The following is an 18,742-nucleotide window of genomic DNA, read 5'->3' as shown; positions in this document are numbered from 1 at the left end:
TGGCTGGGGACTGCCTTTGCACCAGTAGGCTGGACAGGAGCCTGGTGATGAATGGTATCAGCATGTACCTGAGCTAGGGTACCGATACGGTCCCAGTGTTCTGGGGTGAGGGTGAAAGAGAGAATAACGCAGAGGTCATGCCAGGTTAGTTCATAAGACTGGGTAAGGTACTAAAATTCCCTAATATTAAGAGGTAGGGTCCTCTGGAAATGAACCGAGTCTTTTGTTAATTACAGAGAGATCACTGAGGGAAAACGGAACATGAATTTTAACAATACCTTCAGCTCTTGCTACTTCCTGGAGAGGAAGCAAGGGAGCTGGTTGCTGAGCATGTTGGGCCTGAGGGCGGGTGAGGGGCGGCAACAGAGAGGACTCAGAGTCAGAAGCAGGATGGTTAGAGAGAGGGAGAGAGAGAGGTAGAGCCGGAGTGGGGACATATGGTGGAGGATTATGATGCTCTCTGGGAGGGGGAAAATCAGTGGGGTCAAAGGAAGAGGAGTCATCGGCTGGGGCCGTGCTGGTGGGGGCAGGAGGCAAGTCAGGTTTGGAGAGGGCAAGGAGGATTTGGAAAGTAGAACAGGACTGACAGAGGGAAGGGTGGGTACGGAGAGTGAAGAAAACCTGAACATAAGGAATTTCAGACCATTTCCCATTGCAATGGCAAAAGTTATTTAAGTTTTTGAGCATGTCGGAATAAAAAATGCCATTTTCGGACCATTAGGAGCCACAGTCCAATTTGTATTGAGGCCATGCAGTATTACAGTAAAAGATAAGCCTTTTAGGGTGGATTTCTGAATGGAGGCTGAGAGCCCTGGGACTGTGGAGGAGACACCCAAGGAGGGTGGTCTTGGAAGGGGTAGACTGAGAGGCTCTCATAGTGAATGGAAGGGGGGTGGAGTAGAGGAAAAAGAGACTGCTGGTGATAAGGACAGCGGGAGAGGGCGTCACTTTTCCCGCGAAACTTGTCTGGAATAGAGGAGGTAATCGCCAAGTCAGATGTCCCTAAAACGGAAGAACCAGAGACGCGGAGGCCGGAGGAAACCCTTGGCCCAGAGCTGGGTCTTTTGGAAACAGAGAGACGGATGGTCAAGGGTTCCGGGGAACGGTAATAGTAACAGTCTCTTTTTCATTCACCCTGGCGGAGGCTTTGATGGTGGATGAGGTCTCCAGCAGTGGGAGAATCTAGGAGATTCTCTGGGTCTTCGGCAGGTTCGGGGAAGGGGAAGTTGGCTGGGAGAGGGGTGATAGGATAGAGAGAGAGAGAGAGAGAGAGAGAGAGAGAGAATCCTGGCCTGAGTCTATCCCCTTCCCGAGTTTCAGCACCAGAATGTAAGGTCAGCCAAGAGGCAGGACAAGAGAGAGAGACCCAAGTTCAGGCGAGTAAGTTTATTGAACCTGCCGGCTGCTCCATTACAGACAGAAGAGGCAGCCCTGAGCTTACAAAATGAGGGGTTTATATGGGGGAGAGAGACCCTGGGGTCGTTTGTTGGTTAACTCTGCCACATATCACCTTGTGAAGTGTATGGTACTGGAGGGTGTAGGTAAAGTGTGTTTATGCATGACCTCCCCCTGTGTGGTCTGGATGGTTTGTAATTGGGGTTTGCTTTATAGCAGTAAGGCCTGATAGGTAAAGTCTGCTGGCTTCACTGTGGCGCCTAAATAAGCACTTAGAAATATAAAAACGTTTGGGGGAAAGGGAGGGATGTTGGCAATACCAAGAAGCTTTTTTGGGGGCGGTTTGTCTCTAACACCTCCCTAAATTATTTTATGAAGTCAGTGTCACTCAAATACCAAAACGAGGAAAGGGCATAACCAAAATAGAAAACTACAGACCAATATCCCTGATGAACATAGATACTAAAATCCTTAACAAAATACTAGCTAACTGAATCCAACAACATAACAAAAAGATAATCCACCATGACCAAGTGAGTTTCATACCAGGGATGCAGGGATGGTTTAGCATATGCAAGTCAATAAATGTGAAACACCACAAAAACAGAATTAAAAACAAAAATCAAATGATCATCTCACTAGATGCAGGAAAAAACATTTGACGAAGTCCAGCATGGCTTTATGATTAAAACTCTCATCAAAGTCAGCATACAAGGGACATACGTCAACATAATAAAAGCCATCTATGACACACCCACAGCCAACTGAATGGGGAAAAGTTGAAAGCATTCCCTCTGAGAACTGGCACAAGAAAAGGATGCCCACTCTCATCATTCCTCTTCAATATAGTACTGGAAGTCCTAGCCAGAACAATCAGACAAGAGAAAGAAATAAAGGGCATCCAAATTGGTAAAGAGGAAGTTGAACTATCACTGTTTGCTGATGATATGATTGTTTACCTAGAAAACCCTACAGACTCCTCCACAAAGCTCCTAGAACTGATAAAAGAATTCAGCAAAGTTTTCAGATACAAAATTAATGTACACAAATCAGTAGTTCTTCTATACACCAACAGCGACCAAGCTGAGAATCAAATCAAGAACCCAACCCCTTTTATAATAGCTGTAAAAAAAATTAAATAGGAATATACCTAACCAAGGAAGCAAAGACCTCTACAAGGAAAGCTACAAAACACTGCTGAAAGAACTCATAGATGACACAAACAAATGGAAACACATCCCATACTCATGGATGGGTAGAATCAATATTGTGAAAATGACTCCTGCCAAAAGCAATCTACAAATTCAACACAATTCCTATTAAAATACCATCATCATTCTTCACAGAATTAGAAATATCAAGTATAAAATTCATATGGAACCAAAAAAGAGCCTGCATAGCCAAAGCAAGGCTAAGCAAAAAGAACAAATCTGGAGGCATCACATTATCTGATTTCTTTTTTTTTTTTTTTTGAGAGAGTCTTGCTCTGTCACCCAGGCTGGAGTTCAGTGGCATGATCTCGGCTCACCACGACCTCTGCCTCCTGGGTTCAAGTGATTCCCCTGCCTCAGTCTCCCAAGTAGCTGGGACTTGGGACCCACCACCATGCCCAGCTAATTTTTGTATTTTAGTAAAGATGGGGTTTCACCATGTTGGCCGGGCTGGTCTCGAACTCCTGATCTCAGGTGATCCGCCCCCCTTGGCTTCCCAAAGTGCTGGGATTACAGGCGTGAACCACAGCACCCGGCCTCATTTCAAACTATACTATAAGGCCGTAGCTACCAAAACAGCACTGTACTGGTATAAAATAGACACATAGACCAATGGAACAGAATAGAGAACCCAGAAATAAACCCAAATACAGTTGCAGCCAACTGATCTTCAAGAAAGCAAACAAAAACGTAAAGTGGGGAAAGGCCACCCTTTTCAACAAATGGTGCTGGGATAATTGGCTAGCCACATGTAGCAGAATGAAACTGGATCCTCATCTCTCACCTTATACAAAAATCAACTCAAGATGGATTAAGGACTTAAATCTAAGACCTGAAAGTATAAAAATTCTAGAAGATAACATTGGGAAACCTAGACGTTGGCTTAGGCAAGGATTTCATGACCCAGAACCCAAAAGCAAATGCAATAAAAACAAAGAGAAATAGCTGGGACTTAATTAAACTAAAGAGCTTTTGCATGGCAAAAGGGACAGTCAGCAGAGTAAATAGGCAACCCACAGAGTGGGGAAAAAGCTTCACAACCTATACACCTGACAAAGAACTAATATCCAGAATCTACAATGAACTCAAACAAATCAACAAGAAAAAAAATAAACAATCCCATCAAAAGGTGGGCTAAGAACATGAATAGACATTCTCAAAAGAAGATATACAAATGGCCAACAGACATGAAAAAATGCTCAACATCAGTAGTGATCAGGGAAATGCAAATCAAAATCACAATGCAATACCACCTTACTCCGGCAAGAATGGTCATAATAAAAAAGTAATAAGATGTTGGCGTGGATGCAGTAAACAGGGAACACTTCTACACTGCTGGTGGGACTGTAAACTAGTACAATCACTATGGAAAACAGTGTGGAGATTCCTTAAAGAACTGAAAGTAGAACTACCATTTGATCCAGTAATCCCACTACTGGGTATCCACCCAGAGGAAAAGAAGTCATTATACGAAAAAGAAGCTTGCACACGCATGTTTATAGCAGCAAAATTAGCAATTGCAAAAACGTGGAACCAACCCAAATGCCCATCAATTAATGAACTGATAAAGAAACTGTGGTGTGTGTATATATATATATATGTATATGTATATATATATATATATATAATGGAATACTACTCAGCTATAAAAAGGAATGAATTAATGCCATTCACAGCGACCTGGATGAGATTGGAGACTATTATTCTAAGCGAAGTAACTCAGAAATGGAAAACCAAACATCGTATATTCTCACTCATAAGTGGGAGCTAAACTATGAGGATGCAAAGGCATAAGAATGACACAAGGGGCCAGGCACGGTGGCTCATGTCTGTAATCCCAGCACTTCGGGAGCCCGAGGGGGAGGGATCACCTGAGGTTGGGAGTTCAAGACCAGCCTGACCAACATGGAGAAACCCTATCTCTACTAAAAATACAAAAAATTAGCTAGGCATGGTGGCGCATGCCTGTAATCCCAGCTACTCGGGAGGCTGAGGTAGGAGAATCACTTGAACCTGGGAGGTGGAGGTTGTGATGAGCCGAGATCGCACCATTGTACTCCAGCCTGGGCAACAAGAGCAAAACTCCGTCTTAAAAAAAAAAAAAAAAAAAAAAAGAATGACACAATGGACTTTGGAGACTTGGGGGAAAGGCTGAGAAGAGGGTGAGGGATAAAAGACTACAAATAGGGTTCGGTGTATACTGCTCAGGTGATGGGTGCAGCAAAATCTCACAAATCACCACTAAATAACTTACGTAACCAAACACCAACAATTCCCCAATAATCTATGGAAGTAAAAAAAATTTTTTTCCAAGGAAAGATTTAGGTGAGGAAGGACTTAAGTAAGGAAGAAGGGCCTTAACAAAGCAAGCCATGAGCCTGCAGGTTTAGGTACAACAAGAGGATGTGCGGAGGGCGGCCCTTGGCAAGAGGGGAGGGTCATAGCAAGGAAGAATTTGCATGTCAGGTGGAGAGTTTGTACTTAACCTAGTAGACATTGGGAGCCATTAAAATCTTTTGTTTCCCAAGGAATTATTTGCCTCAAATCCTTTTGTATCTAATATTATACTTATTTTATAGCTTCCTTTCAGTGCAGTCTAGTGTCATGCTTTCCAGAGTTTACAAAGCAAATTAAACAACAGCTTCCCACATTGGACAACTGTTTTTGCTATCATAAAGTGTTTGGGGGGTGAGTTTGGCCTTTGGTAGAAGAGTTCTACTTGTTTCAGAGTAGAGGTTCAGATTGATTTACATCAGCCTCCTAGGTGACAAGTCCAGATGGTTTCCATCTGGCTCTAACTGGAAACAGTCAAACTATTTCCACGCTGGCCTCTTTGTGGACAAGAGGCTTTTGGCTGCTTGGACAGTTGTCCCCACAATGCCATTGAGGCAAAACCCCCATTAGGAAACCTGATGCCCATTATTATTCCTCTCTTTTGGAGTGATAAGAACATTTAGAGCAATATAAGAACTTGACCACTTAACACTGAGCAACCATTTAAAAGTTGATAAAGGAAGCAAAATATCTTCTTTCTATGCTTGCAGGAGTTAAAAGATTTTTGTCCAAATCAGTCTTGCCTCAGTGCACCCCTGAGGATGAAGAGTTACCAGAACAAGGGTCCTCAAATTTGAGCAGCCTCAGAGGTACTCAGAGGGCTTGTTAAAACAGATTGCTGGGCGCCACCCCCCAGCTTCTGAGTGAGTAGGTCTGAGTGAGGCTGGACAGTGTGCATTTCTATCCAGTTCCCAGGGTCCTGATGCTGCTGGTTCGAGGATCACACTTTGAGAACCACAGTTTTGGACTTGAGAAAATCAGACTGTCTGCTCCTGATTTATTTTGCACAATGAAGAAAATCAGAGAGCAGACCGAGGCTCCTAGATGCCTCTTCTCTGCCCTGAAAATCACAGAACAGACAAGACCCAGTCCCATTTCTGTTCTGGCTTCTCTGTCTTCTTCTATACTGTCTTCTATACTGTCTTCTATACTTTCTTCTTCTGTACTCAGTGAAGCCACCTCTGAGCCCCATGGCTCTCTGTACCGTGGGGATACAGGAACTAGGAATCGTGGGCCTGGAAGTTGATCAGTGTTCAAGTGGATGATGTCTGGCTTGATCTATGCCTAGTCACAAACCTGTGAGGTCCACGAAGAGCCAGAAGATAGCTGAAGGCTGGAAGTCACTGTAAGGTCGTCAGGAATAGCCAACCTCAGTTTAGATGGTTTCTCTGAGCCCTATTCAGCCAGTGCTGCCTTGTTGTCTCAAGGCTCCCAAAGTTCTTGAAAGACCCAGTGAGGACTCAGGGGTATCCTGTGCCTATTTACTCCCAGCCCAAGCCCCACAGACAACCTCCAGGGCTGTTTTAATTCTGGAAGATTTAGGACAGGGAGAGCCAGTAAGTGACTTAGGCAGGTACATGGGGCAAAAATCCAACCATAAAATGGTGTATTAACAAACTTGGGATTGATCAGAACTTTACTACAGTACCATGCCACCCAAGTGGCAAATACATTTTCCCAAATAAGGCATTGTTGCTTATATCATAGCCACAGTCCCCAGAAATACCAGTGGCATTAAGGAATGCAAAGACCAAGTTCAAAAGTCAAGATGTAATCTTCAAAACAGCTTTATTAGTTCCAAAACAGGAAGTTGCCAGTTATAATCCTGCAATTATTTTATTTGGGACTTCATCCTGGGGTGACAGCTAAACAATGGAAACCTTTATAGAAAGGTCCCAAGGCCCAAGGTGTGAATCATCAAACACTACTTACATTTTGCCTTCTTAAGTCCTATAATCAAACAAACAGAGTTTATGTTCTGGTTTATAAGACTAGGACTTACACAGGAAATTACACGCGTTCCTTTTTGATGGAAAAAAGCTATTTTTAACAGTTAAAAAAATAATTCAACCACAAGGAGAAGGCCCTACCAGGGCCTGCCATCCACAGATGAACATTTGAGTAGTGGTTGATCTGATGCCCCCCAGAATGTAGGATGCCCACCTGTTCTGGCGGTCCCAGAAGAGGCCAGCAAGTGAAGGATATGGAGAGCCTCTCTGGGGGATGCTGGTTCCATGAAAATTTACCCTTGACCTTTGAGTACCGGCCCATTTAGGAAACAGGGCTCTCCTCGGAAGGAATGAGAAGAGGTTTGTCAGCTGTGTTAAGAGAGAAGGTTCCAGGCAGAGGGACCACATGAGAAAAGGCTAAGAGGAGGAAGGTGCCTGGCATATTAGGGATCTGGAGGGGTGACGTTCGCCACAGAGCAGTCATTGGGAAAGTGGCTGGAAATGTGACTGAAGAGGCAGTGGACCCAAATGACTGAAAGCCATGAATGCTGAGTTCAGGAGTTAGATTTCCTCCTGTGTGCAAAGGGCTGGAGCCATGATGGTTTTGAAGCAGGACAGTAGCATAGTGAGAACTGGGTTTTTGAAAAGTATCTTGGGCAGTTTTGCAGAATATGCTTTAGAGAGAGGAATAGCTAAAGGATGGGAGACTAGTTATGAGACTTTTTTTTTTTTTAGTTTAAATGCATTTTATTTTTAGACAACCTATGTGACATGTTTTTTTGTTTTTTTTTTTTTTCTTAAAAAAACAAGGCCTCTACTCCACATAAATCACAGTCAAAATAAATGAAGGGCCCATTTATCTTAAGACATGGTGTTTTGTGGATGACAAGCAGCAGCCATTTATGATGATAGGTGATATATTCAAAGTAATTGCCTAATCTGTTAATATTTACCCATTTCTAAACCATTGTTAAAGAAAATCATATATAGGGTCACACCATCCTCATGGTAGTTCAGTAGAGCAACCATGCCATCAGGATTCATGTTTTCATCAAGAAAAGAACTGGTAGTTTTTGAAATTAGCAAGGATGAGCTTGATTTGTTAGGCAGCCCTACCATAAAAGGTTTTACTCTTTCTGATCTCGCTTCTTCAAGTTCCCCTTTCATTGATTTCATGTCATCTTTAATGTACTTCTTTTTTTTTTTTGTCTTCTTCTTGAGATAGGATCTCACTCTGTGGCCCAGGCTGGAGTGCAGTGGTGTGATCATGACTCACTGCAGCTTTGACCTCCCAGCCTCAAGCAATCCACCTACCTCAGCCTCCCAAGTAGCTGGGACCACAGGTGTGACCACCATGCCCAGCTAATTTTTTTTTTTTTGTACAGACTGGGTCTCTTCATGTCTTCATGTTGCTCATGCTGGTCTCAAACTGGTAGGCTTAAGAGATCCTCTCACCTCAGCCTCCCAAAGTGCTGAAATTATAGGCATGAACCACCTTGCCCCACTGATGTACTTGTAGGCATCCTTTGCAAAGCTGGTTTCCTGCAAGTGAGGTTCATGGCAATATCAACACCAATGATGACTCTGGGTGCTTTGGGTACCTTCGCCCTTGGGGCCTTCAGAGGAGGCATTTCCACCAATGAGCAAGTCATCAGTGTTACCCTCTGTCCTGGTGATTACCTTCTCCTCCACTGTCAGCCACAGTCTATCCACGATCTCCCAGATCTCGTCAATGTCAGAGGGCTCCTCATCGTGTCTGATGAGGTCCACTGAAGGAAGAGGACAACTGCACTAGCTTAGCGGGATTCTGGAGCAGTGTTGGGAGTTGGGGATGAGAGGAGAGTGGCAGGAAAAGCAGGACGCTTTTACACTGGTTCAGGCAAGAGAAGATAAAGTGAGGCTGCAGTGATAGAAAGCTGGAGTCTGGATATATTTAGAAGGAAGAGAATTGACAGGACCTAGTAGCCAGTTCAAAGAGGGTGGTGAGAAAGATTCTGACATCCAGGACACCTGGGGAAGCTTGGCAATTGACCAAAGAAAAAATGAGAGAAAGCACGAGGCTGGGAGAGTCCATACTGGATCTGTGGAGTGGCTTCCAGAGAAGGCGTGCCATTGTCCTCCTGATCCTCAGGGAGACAGTGGTAGAAGGGAGGGCACTTGCACATGAAGGTTCTTTGCCAGGTTGCTCCCATTCCAGTGTTTCAGTGACGTATGAAATCCAGAGATAACGCTGGCAAGCGAGGCACTAAAACTGTGTACTACGTGCCTCTACCACCACTATTTCACAATGCTTCGCAGCCGTCCTCACAATGCTTCTAAGAGATGGGTATTATGATCTCTATTTTGCCAGAGGAAATTTAGATTCAGAGAAGTTAAGTGACTTTCCAAGGAGTCTCATAGCATTTTCCGGAGAGAGGTTTTAAACCTGGAGATTCCGCACATCTAAGTACACCACCCTGCCTCTTGGGCACAACCAGGCATAGCTATGCCACTGCTAAGTTCTCCCAGACAGAGGGGGTAAATTGAAATGGTCATTGTTAGTGAGCTTGTTTTTGTTTCAAAGTAAAGAAATGTAAGATTAGGTAAAAATGGGTTGCTGTGAACACAGCTGGGATGTATCAAGTATTACCAGGGCTTGAGCACATACCCGCCCTTACTCCAAGGAATTTGTTTTCAACCTAAAGAAAATAATCCAGTTTTGCCTGAACTTTGGTGAAAGCCCTGGAGCAGGAAGTTCCTGTACTGAGCAATGCCAGCCTTCCTATTATCTAACAGGGCCAACGTAACTCATTAGAGGTCTACATTCTGGAGAGTGGTTTAGACTAGCATTTTCCAAACTGCTTATTTTTCATGGGAAGAGATGACATTGTGACCTGTCTTATCATCCGCTGGAGGGAGACTTTGATTGTTTCTCCCATGGGAGTACAAGATGGACCAGGCCAATCACAGGCCTGGAAGTCCCTTCCTCTCCAAGGGCACACGTTTGTGCCACACTGGCTTAGTTAGGGATGTAGACTGGCTAAGATGATGTCTTTCCTTGCAAAGCTGAGCAGCTGTAAAGGAATTTAGCTTTTGGCCTTCAGCTTTGGCCCTATTGGCCACCACTGCTTTCTATCATGTCAGAAGGGGACAAAAAGAAATGGATGCCACATGTGATCAGTATCCACATCATCCATCATTCTGGGCAGTCAACTTACATTTTCAAATGCATTTTTCTTGAAGAGATTTTACAGATAGAAAAATCATATTTCATCTTGCTCACAAGTGGTCTCAAGGCATTATTAGCAACACTGTACTTGGAAAAGCACTGAACAGTGAGATAAAGTTTCCATAACACAATTGCACTTTACACTCTATTAGTCATTGATTCATTAATTCATTGAACAAACATTTTAAATACCTACCATGTGCCAGATACTATTCTAGTGTGAATAATGGAGCACTGTTGTATCATTCATGACAGCTGTCATTTGCTATCATTCTCATGCCTTACTTAGATGTAAAGATGAACGAGATTTAGACAAGTTAGGCTTACCTCTAATAAAATCAAAGGATGGGCCAGTGTTCATCCCTCCAACTGTATTCTAAAGGAAAATAAGTCCTGCCTATTTCTTTTTTGTTTTTCCGAGACAGAGTCTTGCTTTGTCATCCAGGCTACGCAGTGGCGCAATCTCGGTTCTCTGCAACGTTTGCCTCCCGGGTTCAAGCAGTTCTCCTGCCTCAGCCTCCCAAGTAGCTGGAACTACAGGCACATGCCACAACACCCGGCTAATTTTTGTATTTTTAGTAGAGATGGGTTTCACCATGTTGGCCAGGCTGGTCTCAAATTCCTGACCTCAAGTGATCTGCCCTTCTTGGCCTCCCAAAGTGCTGGGATTATAGGCATGACCCACCGTGCCCCGTCAATCCTATTTCATCCAACGATCCAGCAGATTAGATTCATGTCCAAAGAAACCAATCAAATCTTTTTTTAAAAAGCATGCTTTCTACTCTTTTTCCCCAACCGGCAACCTAGGAAGACCTGATGTCCAAATTTATCTCCTTTTCCTGAAAAGCAAGTTTTCCCTCCAGGCTTGAAAATTTATGCTTGATTATCCTTGACTCTGCTCTCTTCCTTGCTCTAACCATGCTAGTTAACATTCACTTAATGTCAGCTTCATAAGGGCAGGGATTTTTGTCTCTTTTGTTCTCCACTGAGTCGCTGGCACCTACACCAGTGCCTGACACATAATAGCAGCTCGAAAATGTTTGTTAAATGCTGAAGGAATTCAAGTCTTGTCTAGCTGCAGGGTTAGGCTCTCGAGTCAGCATGGTGGACAAAATTAGTGTATAGTTAAATGATCCTTTAAAATTCTGTGATTTGCCCACACATTACAATATCTAGGCATATTATCTCTAAGTCCCACACAGTTTCTTCCCCAGTTTTGGAACAGATCACTTGGTCTTTCTTCGGTTGGCTCCGGATGAAGTAGTTGGTTAGTGTTTAGGGGGCTCATATAACTTAAATACTTGTAGGTCCCCAGAGAAAGATTTGAATTTGGGACAGGCAATTCCAATTTCCCATCTCATACTTACTGAGTGGATGAGCCCGCATTATGCCCATGATTATTTCTTTTCCTCCATCCCCTTCCTGTATTTTTCTTTGCCAAACTCCTAAACTTGAACTGACATAAATTAAATGTGGACCTGATGCTGTTTCCCAGCACTAACAATAGACTCTTTACAAAAGCTGTGTCGACTGACAAGGGTGAACCAACCCCAGGATCCCTCAGCCCAGTCATGAATTCTACAAAGGCAGGATGGTTCTTTCTCCTTCAGATTTTCTCCTTTAAAGCTCAAAAAGGTAACAGCTTTTCAGGCTCCTTTAAAGGGCTGAATTCCTTCATAAGAGCTATCACTTCCCCTAGATCAGTGGGCAACTCATTCATCTTCTTCCAGGAAATATCTAGATACATCAGTTTTCTTCTTCAAAGTAAAGGCAACAATCTAAATCTTAGATGGAATTTCCTTTCATGCAGAGTAATTTTGGGCTTCTTGTTCTAAAGAAGGAAGGATGTACTGAGTATAAAACAAGGACTTTAAAAATTCGATGTACAGTATTTCCTTGACTATATTGCAAATGCATCTACTCACACAAGTCCAGTAAAGTACAATCTGAAAGAATAAAGTCAGCTTAGCTGGTGATAAACAGGGGAACTATTGTCTAAAAATAATAAAATACTCTGATTTTCTTATAGGAATCAAGAAGAAAATTGAAGGTCTGATGGAAGCTGGTCCTTGGTTAGTGAAGTTGCATTTGGCAGATAATGGCATAGATGGAAAAGGAAAAGAAGGAGAAAATGGTTTGTCGGAATTCATTCAAACTTTAACATAGTAAGTAGCAATTTAAGAGGCCTTATTTGTTCACCTTTTAAAACTAAGTGCTTGAATTAAATCATTGGGATAATTATTTAGCTGCACTTTTTTGGCAGTTTCCAGTGAGGTTTTACAGCTCTGAGAGCCAAGCAGTGACCCATCTTGGTCTTGGTACCTAACATGGCAAACAGTTGTGTGTGGACCATAAAGCAATCTTCAAGACCTCACTAGAAGCCCCATTTTAAGAAGTTGGCAACTGAGGAAAAACAGGACGTATGACCTCCCAATTTTTCTTTCTTAAAGTCAGGATATAATGTAAAATGTAATCGATGTGACCTAAGGAAGAAGGGCGGCCTACCCAGGAGTGATCACTTTTTTGTGTTTGATTACAAAGTTGTCCCAGCCTCCTCAAGGCAGAAGGACACAGCTATTCTCAAAAGCTTCTCAAAAACAGGATATTTCCTTGCCATGTTTGTGTTGAGAATCTTAGGTATTTCCCTGTCCAGGCCTACTGAGTCCACATCCCCAGTGGGCCAAGTAGGATTTGCAGCTACTGTAGAAAAAGCTTGCTGGGTGGAGACAACTCCAAGATATATAGTTTCAGGTAGTTGATAGTGACAGCAGCGCGGCGAAAGTCAAGGGCAACAACACAGCCAAGGCTTGAGGCTTGAGGGCTTGATGGATGGCTACTTATTATTGTTATTATTATTACTTTTATTTTTATTTTTGAGACACGTTCTTGCTCTGTCGCCCAGCTGGAGTACAGTAGTGCCATCTCTGCTCACTGCAACCTCCACCTCCCTAATTCAAGCAATTATCCTGTGTCAGCATCCTGAGTAGCTGGGACTACAGGCATGCGCTACCGCACCCAGCTAATTTTTGTATTTTTAGTAGAGACATAGTTTCACCATGTTGGCCAGGCTGGTCTCAAACTCCTGACCTCAAGTTATCCGCCCCCTTCAGCCTCCCAAAGTGCTGGGATTATAGGCGTGAGCAACTGTGCCCAGTCTACTTATTATTTTAGAAGAAAAAGATTCTTTCTCTGTCTGGGCATGGTGGCTCATGCCTGTAATCCCAACACTTTGGGAGGCCGAGGCAGGCAAATCACTTGAGGTCAAGAGTTTGAGACCAGCCTGCCCACATGGTGAAACCCCATCTCTACTAAAATACAAAAAAATTAGCTGGGCATGGTGGCAGACACCTGTAATCCCAGCTACTCAGGAGACTGAGACAGGAGAATCACTTAAACCCGGGAGGCAGAGGTTGCAGTGAGCCAAGATCGCACCACTGCACTCCAGCCTGGGCAACAGAAGGAGACTTCGTCATTAAAAAAAAAAGAAAGAAAGAAAGAAAAATTTTTCTCTAATATACTTATTCAGGAAGGATGGGAAGATTTTCAACTTTAATAGCTTCTCTGTTTTTCCTATAATAATCCTATTAATAAGCTTCATTTCATTGCCCTTTTAATACAATGCTGATTTAATATATTGCTGATATATTATGCTTTTAGTATTTTGCCAAAATTTTGTTAAGGATTTTTCCATCTATGCTCATGAAGCATATTAGTCAGTTCTTTTTTTTTTTGAGACGGAGTCTCACTCTGTCGCCCAGGCGGGAGTGCAGTGGCTGAATCTCAGCTCACTGCAAGGTCCGCCTCCCGGGTTTACACCATTCTCCTGCCTCAGCCTCCCGAGTAGCTGGGACTACAGGCGCCCGCCACCTCGCGCGGGTAGTTTTTTTTTTTTTGTACTTTTTTAGTAGAGACGGGGTTTCACCGTGTTCGCCAGGATGGTCTCGATCTCCTGACCTCGTGATCCGCCCATCTCGGCCTCTCAAAGTGCTGGGATTACAGGCTTGAGCCACCGCGCCCGGCCTAGTCAGTTCTTTTCTTTTCTTCTTTTCTTTTCTTTTCTTTCTTTCTTTTTCTTTCTTTCTTTTTTTTTTTTTTTTTTTTTTGAGATGGAATCTCGCTCTGTTGCCTGGGCTGGAGTGCAATGGCATGATCTTGGCTCACTGCAACCTCCGCCTCCCAGGTTCCAGTGATTCTCCCACCTCCGCCTCCCAGGTAACTGGGACTATAGGTGTGGATCACCACGCCTGGCTAATTTTTTGTATTTTTAGTAGAGATGGGTTTTCACCATGTCGGCCAGGCTGGTCTTGAACTTGTGATTTCAAGTCATCTGCCCTCCCTGGCCTCCCAAAATTCTGGGATTACAGATGTGAGCTACCACGCCCGGCTGAACTTTTCTTTTCTCGTAATATCTTTGTCTGGCATTGAGATCAGGGTAATTCTGGCCTTACAGAATGAGCTAATAAGTGTGTGCCCCTCTTCTATTTTATGAAATAATTTGTGTAGCATTAGCATTATCTCATCCTTAAAATTCAGTAGAATTATCAATGAAAACATCTGGGCCTGGAGCTTTCTGTATGGGAAGGTTTTTAACAACAAATTCAATTTTTTTTTTTTTTTTTTGAGATGGAGTCTCTCTCTGTCGCCAGGCTGGAGTGCAGTGGCACAATCTCGGCTCACTGCAACCTCCACCTCCTGGATTCAAGTTATTCTCCTGCCTCAGCCTCCTGAGTAGCTGGTACTACACGCACCTGCCATCATGCCTGGCTAATTTTCGTATTTTTAGTAGAGACAAGGTTTCACCATGTTGGCCAGGATGGTCTCGATCTCTTGACCTCATGATCCTCCTGCCTCAGCCTCCCAAAGTGCTGGGATTACAGGCATGAGCCACTGCACCCAGCCTAAATTCAATTTATTTAATAGGTATAAGGCTATGCTGGATATTTTATCTTGAGCAAAGCTTTAGTAGTTTGTGTCTTTCAAGAAATTTATTTCATCTAAATTGTCAGATTTATTGGCATAAAGTTCTTCATAATATTTTCTTATGATCCTTTTAATGTCTGTAGCATCTATAATGATGTCTCCTTTTTCATTCTTGGTATTGATTACTTGTGTTCTCTCTTTTTCTGATTGATCTGGTTAGAAATTTATTAATTTTGTTGATCTTCTCACGGAACCACTCTTGATTTTCACTACTGTTTTTCTGTTTTTAACTTTATTGATTTCATCTCTTGTCTTTATTATTTCCTTTATTCCGCTTACCTTGGGTTTAATATGCTCTTCTCTTTCTAGATTATTAAAGTGAAAGCTTAAGTTATTGATTTTAAATCTTTTAATTTTTCTAATATAAATGTTTATATTAGCACTAAGCACTTCTTTTATTGTTTCCTACAAATTTCAGTATGTTATATTTTCATTTCATTCAGTTCAAACTATTTTCTAATATTCCTTTTAATTTCTTCTCTAACCTATGGGTTATTTAGAATAGCTCTGTTTAGTTTCCACATATGTGTATATTTTTTCAGATATCATTCTGTTTTAATCAAGAGATTAAGAATCTCTTGATTCTTAATTAAATTCTGCTATGGTTGGAAAATATACCTGGTGCAATGGCATGATCTCGGCTCACTGCAACCTTCGTCTCCCGGGTTCAAGTGATTTTCCCACCTCTGCCTCCCACGTAATTGGGACTACAGGTCCCATGCCTGGTGTAGTCATGTAGTCTCAGCTACTTGAGAGGCTTAGGTGGGAGGATTGCTTGAGCTCAAGAGTTTGAGATCAGCCCTGGGCAACATAGCAAGATCTCATCTCTAGGGGGAAAAAGGAACACACTTGTTTTATTTCTTTTATGCCCCAGATCTGATCTATCTTGGTAAATGTTCCATGTGCATGAGAAAAGACTGTATTCTGCTGTTACTGGATTGAATGCCCCATAAATGTCAATTAGGTCAAGTTGGTTGGCAGTGTTATTGAAGTCTTCTATATATGTACAAATGTTTACATGTTCTATCAACTATTGAGAGAGGGGAAAATTGTGATGTTGTTTATATCTCCTTATAGTTTAATCAGTTTATGCCTCATGTATTTTGAAGCTCTGTTTTTAGGTACATAAACATTTTTTATTGTTGTGCCTCTTGATGAATTGACACTCATCATTATGAAATGGTCTTCTTTATCCTTGGTGATGCTCCCTACTTTGATTGATATTAATATAGCCACTACAGGTCTTTTTTAAATGAATATTTACATAATATATCTGTTTTCATCCTTTGGTTTTAACCTATCTGTGTTTTTATATTGAAATTGGGTTTCTTATAGACAGCATTTGTCTGAGACCTTCTTTTTTTATCCATTTGACAATCTTTGTCTTTTAGTTGTTTAGACCATTATATTTAATGTGATTATCTTTATGGTTTGGTTTTTAATCTATCATCTTGCCATTTGTTTTCTATTTGTCTCATCTGTTCTTTGTTCCTTTTAAACTAGTTTTCTGTTGCTTTTTGGATTAATGTTTATAATTCCATTTTTATATATTTAATTGGCTCGTGAGCGATACCTCTTAGTCTTTTATTTTCTAGTGGATGCTCTAGTGTTTACAGCCTTCATCTTTAACTTATTACAGTCTACCTTCAAATAACATTATACTACTTCACGTATAGTATAAGAATCTTACAACAGTATACTTCCATTCTCTTCCTATCCTTTGCGTTTTTGTAGTCATATATTTTACCTTTACAAGTGTTATAAATCCAATGATACATTATTATTATGTCTATTTTAAGCAGTTGTTTTTTTAATAAGGGGGGAGTTTTTTATGTTTATTCACATATTTACCATTTCTGGCATTCTTTATTCCTTTGGCTATATTCACATTTCTATGTGATATCATATTCTTCTGTCTGAAGGACTTACTTTATACATTTCTTATAATCCTGGTTGGCTGGTGATAAATTCTCTAAGCCTTTGTATATCTAACAAGTCTATGCTGCCTTCATTTTTAAAGTGTTTTTTCTTTTTTTTGTGTGTGGCAAGGTACAAAATATTTGATTGACAGTTAATACTTTTTTTTTTTTTTGAGATGGAGTCTTGCTCCTGTCGCACAGGCCGGAGTGCTGTAGCACAGTCTTGGCTCACTACTACCTCCACCCGCTGAGTTCAAGTGATTCTCCTTCCTCAGTCTCTTGGGTAGCTGGGATTACAGACGTGTGCCACCACACCTGGCCAATTTTTGTATTTTTAGTAGAGATAGGGTTTCACCATGTTGGCCAGGCTGGTCTCAAACTCCTGACCTCAGGTAATCCACCTGCCTTGGCCTCCCAAAGTGCTGGGATTACAGGCATGAGCCACCATGCAGAGCAGGCAGTTAATACTTTTAAGATGTTGCTGCACTATCTTCTGTTCGTATTGCTTCTGAAAAAGCATCACTATCTTCTGCTTGTATTGTTTCTGAAGAGACATCATTTTTATCTCTATTCTTTTGTATATAATTTGTTTTTATTCCTCTGTATGCTTTCTTCCTCTTTCTCTTCCTCTTTCTCCTTCCTTCTTCCTTCTTCCTTCTTCCTTCTTCTTCTTCTTCTTGACAGAGTCTCACTGTCACCCAGGCTGGAGTGCAGTGACGTGATCTTGGCTCACTGTAACCTCTGCCTCCCCGGTTCAAATAATTCTCGTGCTTCAGCCTCCCAGGTAGCTGGGACTACAGGTGTGCAACCAATATGCCCAGCTAAATTTTTTTTGTATTTTTAGTAGAGATGGGGTTTCGCCATGTTGCCCAGGCTAGTCTCAAACCCCTGGCCTCAAGTGATCCACCCACCTTAGCCTCCCAAAGTGCTAGGATTACAGGTGTGAGCCACCATGTCCAGTCTCTGACTGCTTTTAAGACTTTCTTTTTATCACTGGTTTTCAGCAATTTAAGTATGACATGCTTAGTGTGACTTTCTTCTTGTTTTTTCAGATTGGAGTTTGTTGAACTTCTTAGATCTATGTGTTTGCAGTTTTCATCAAATTTAGAAAATTTTAGACCACTCCCTTTCAAGTATTTTTTTTCTATCACTTCTGTCTTTTATCCTTCTGAAACTCTAATTACATATATGTTAGGCTACTTGATTTTATTGCACAGCTAAATGATGTTGTGTTTTTCTTTCTTTTTTTTTGGTCTTTTTCTCCCCTGCATTTCACTTTGAGTAGTTTCTGTTGCTATGTCTTCACATATTGTCTACAATGTCTACTACGCTGCAAAGTTCATCCAATGTATTTTTCTTATCTCAGACATTGTACTTTTTAATCTCTGAAAGTTCAATTTAAATCGTTTTTTTTGAAACAGAGTCTCACTCTGTCACCCAGGCTGGAGTGCAGTGGCGTGATCTCAGCTCACTGCAATCTCCACCTCCCAGGTTCAAGCAATTCTCCTGCCTCAGCCTCCCAAATAGCTGGGATTATAGGCACCTGCCACCATGCCTGGCTAATTTTTGTATTTTTAGTAGAGACGGGGTTTCACCATGTTGGCCAGGCTGGTCTTGAACTTCCGACCTCAGGTGATCTGCCCGCCTCTGCCTCCCAAAGTGCTGAGATTACAGGTGTGAGCCACCGCTCCTGGCCCAATTTGAGTTTTTTCAATATCTTCCATTTCGGTCTTCTTCATGTTCATA

At 42.0% G+C, this 18,742-nt stretch overlaps 1 protein-coding gene across 1 annotated transcript in view; it reads left to right on the top strand.

Annotated features, from left to right (window-relative positions):
* LOC112619396 overlaps positions 1-18,742 on the top strand; it is a 72,037-nt gene that overhangs the window by 40,109 nt on the left and 13,186 nt on the right. The window contains exon 7 of the mRNA XM_025377379.1: positions 12,127-12,262. Coding sequence (XP_025233164.1) covers positions 12,127-12,262 — 136 coding nt within the window. The remainder of the gene's footprint in view (positions 1-12,126; positions 12,263-18,742) is intronic.

Source organism: Theropithecus gelada, chromosome 2, assembly GCF_003255815.1.
Source record: "Theropithecus gelada isolate Dixy chromosome 2, Tgel_1.0, whole genome shotgun sequence".
NCBI lineage: Eukaryota > Metazoa > Chordata > Mammalia > Primates > Cercopithecidae > Theropithecus > Theropithecus gelada.
This window is presented reverse-complemented; position numbering and strand designations above follow the sequence as displayed.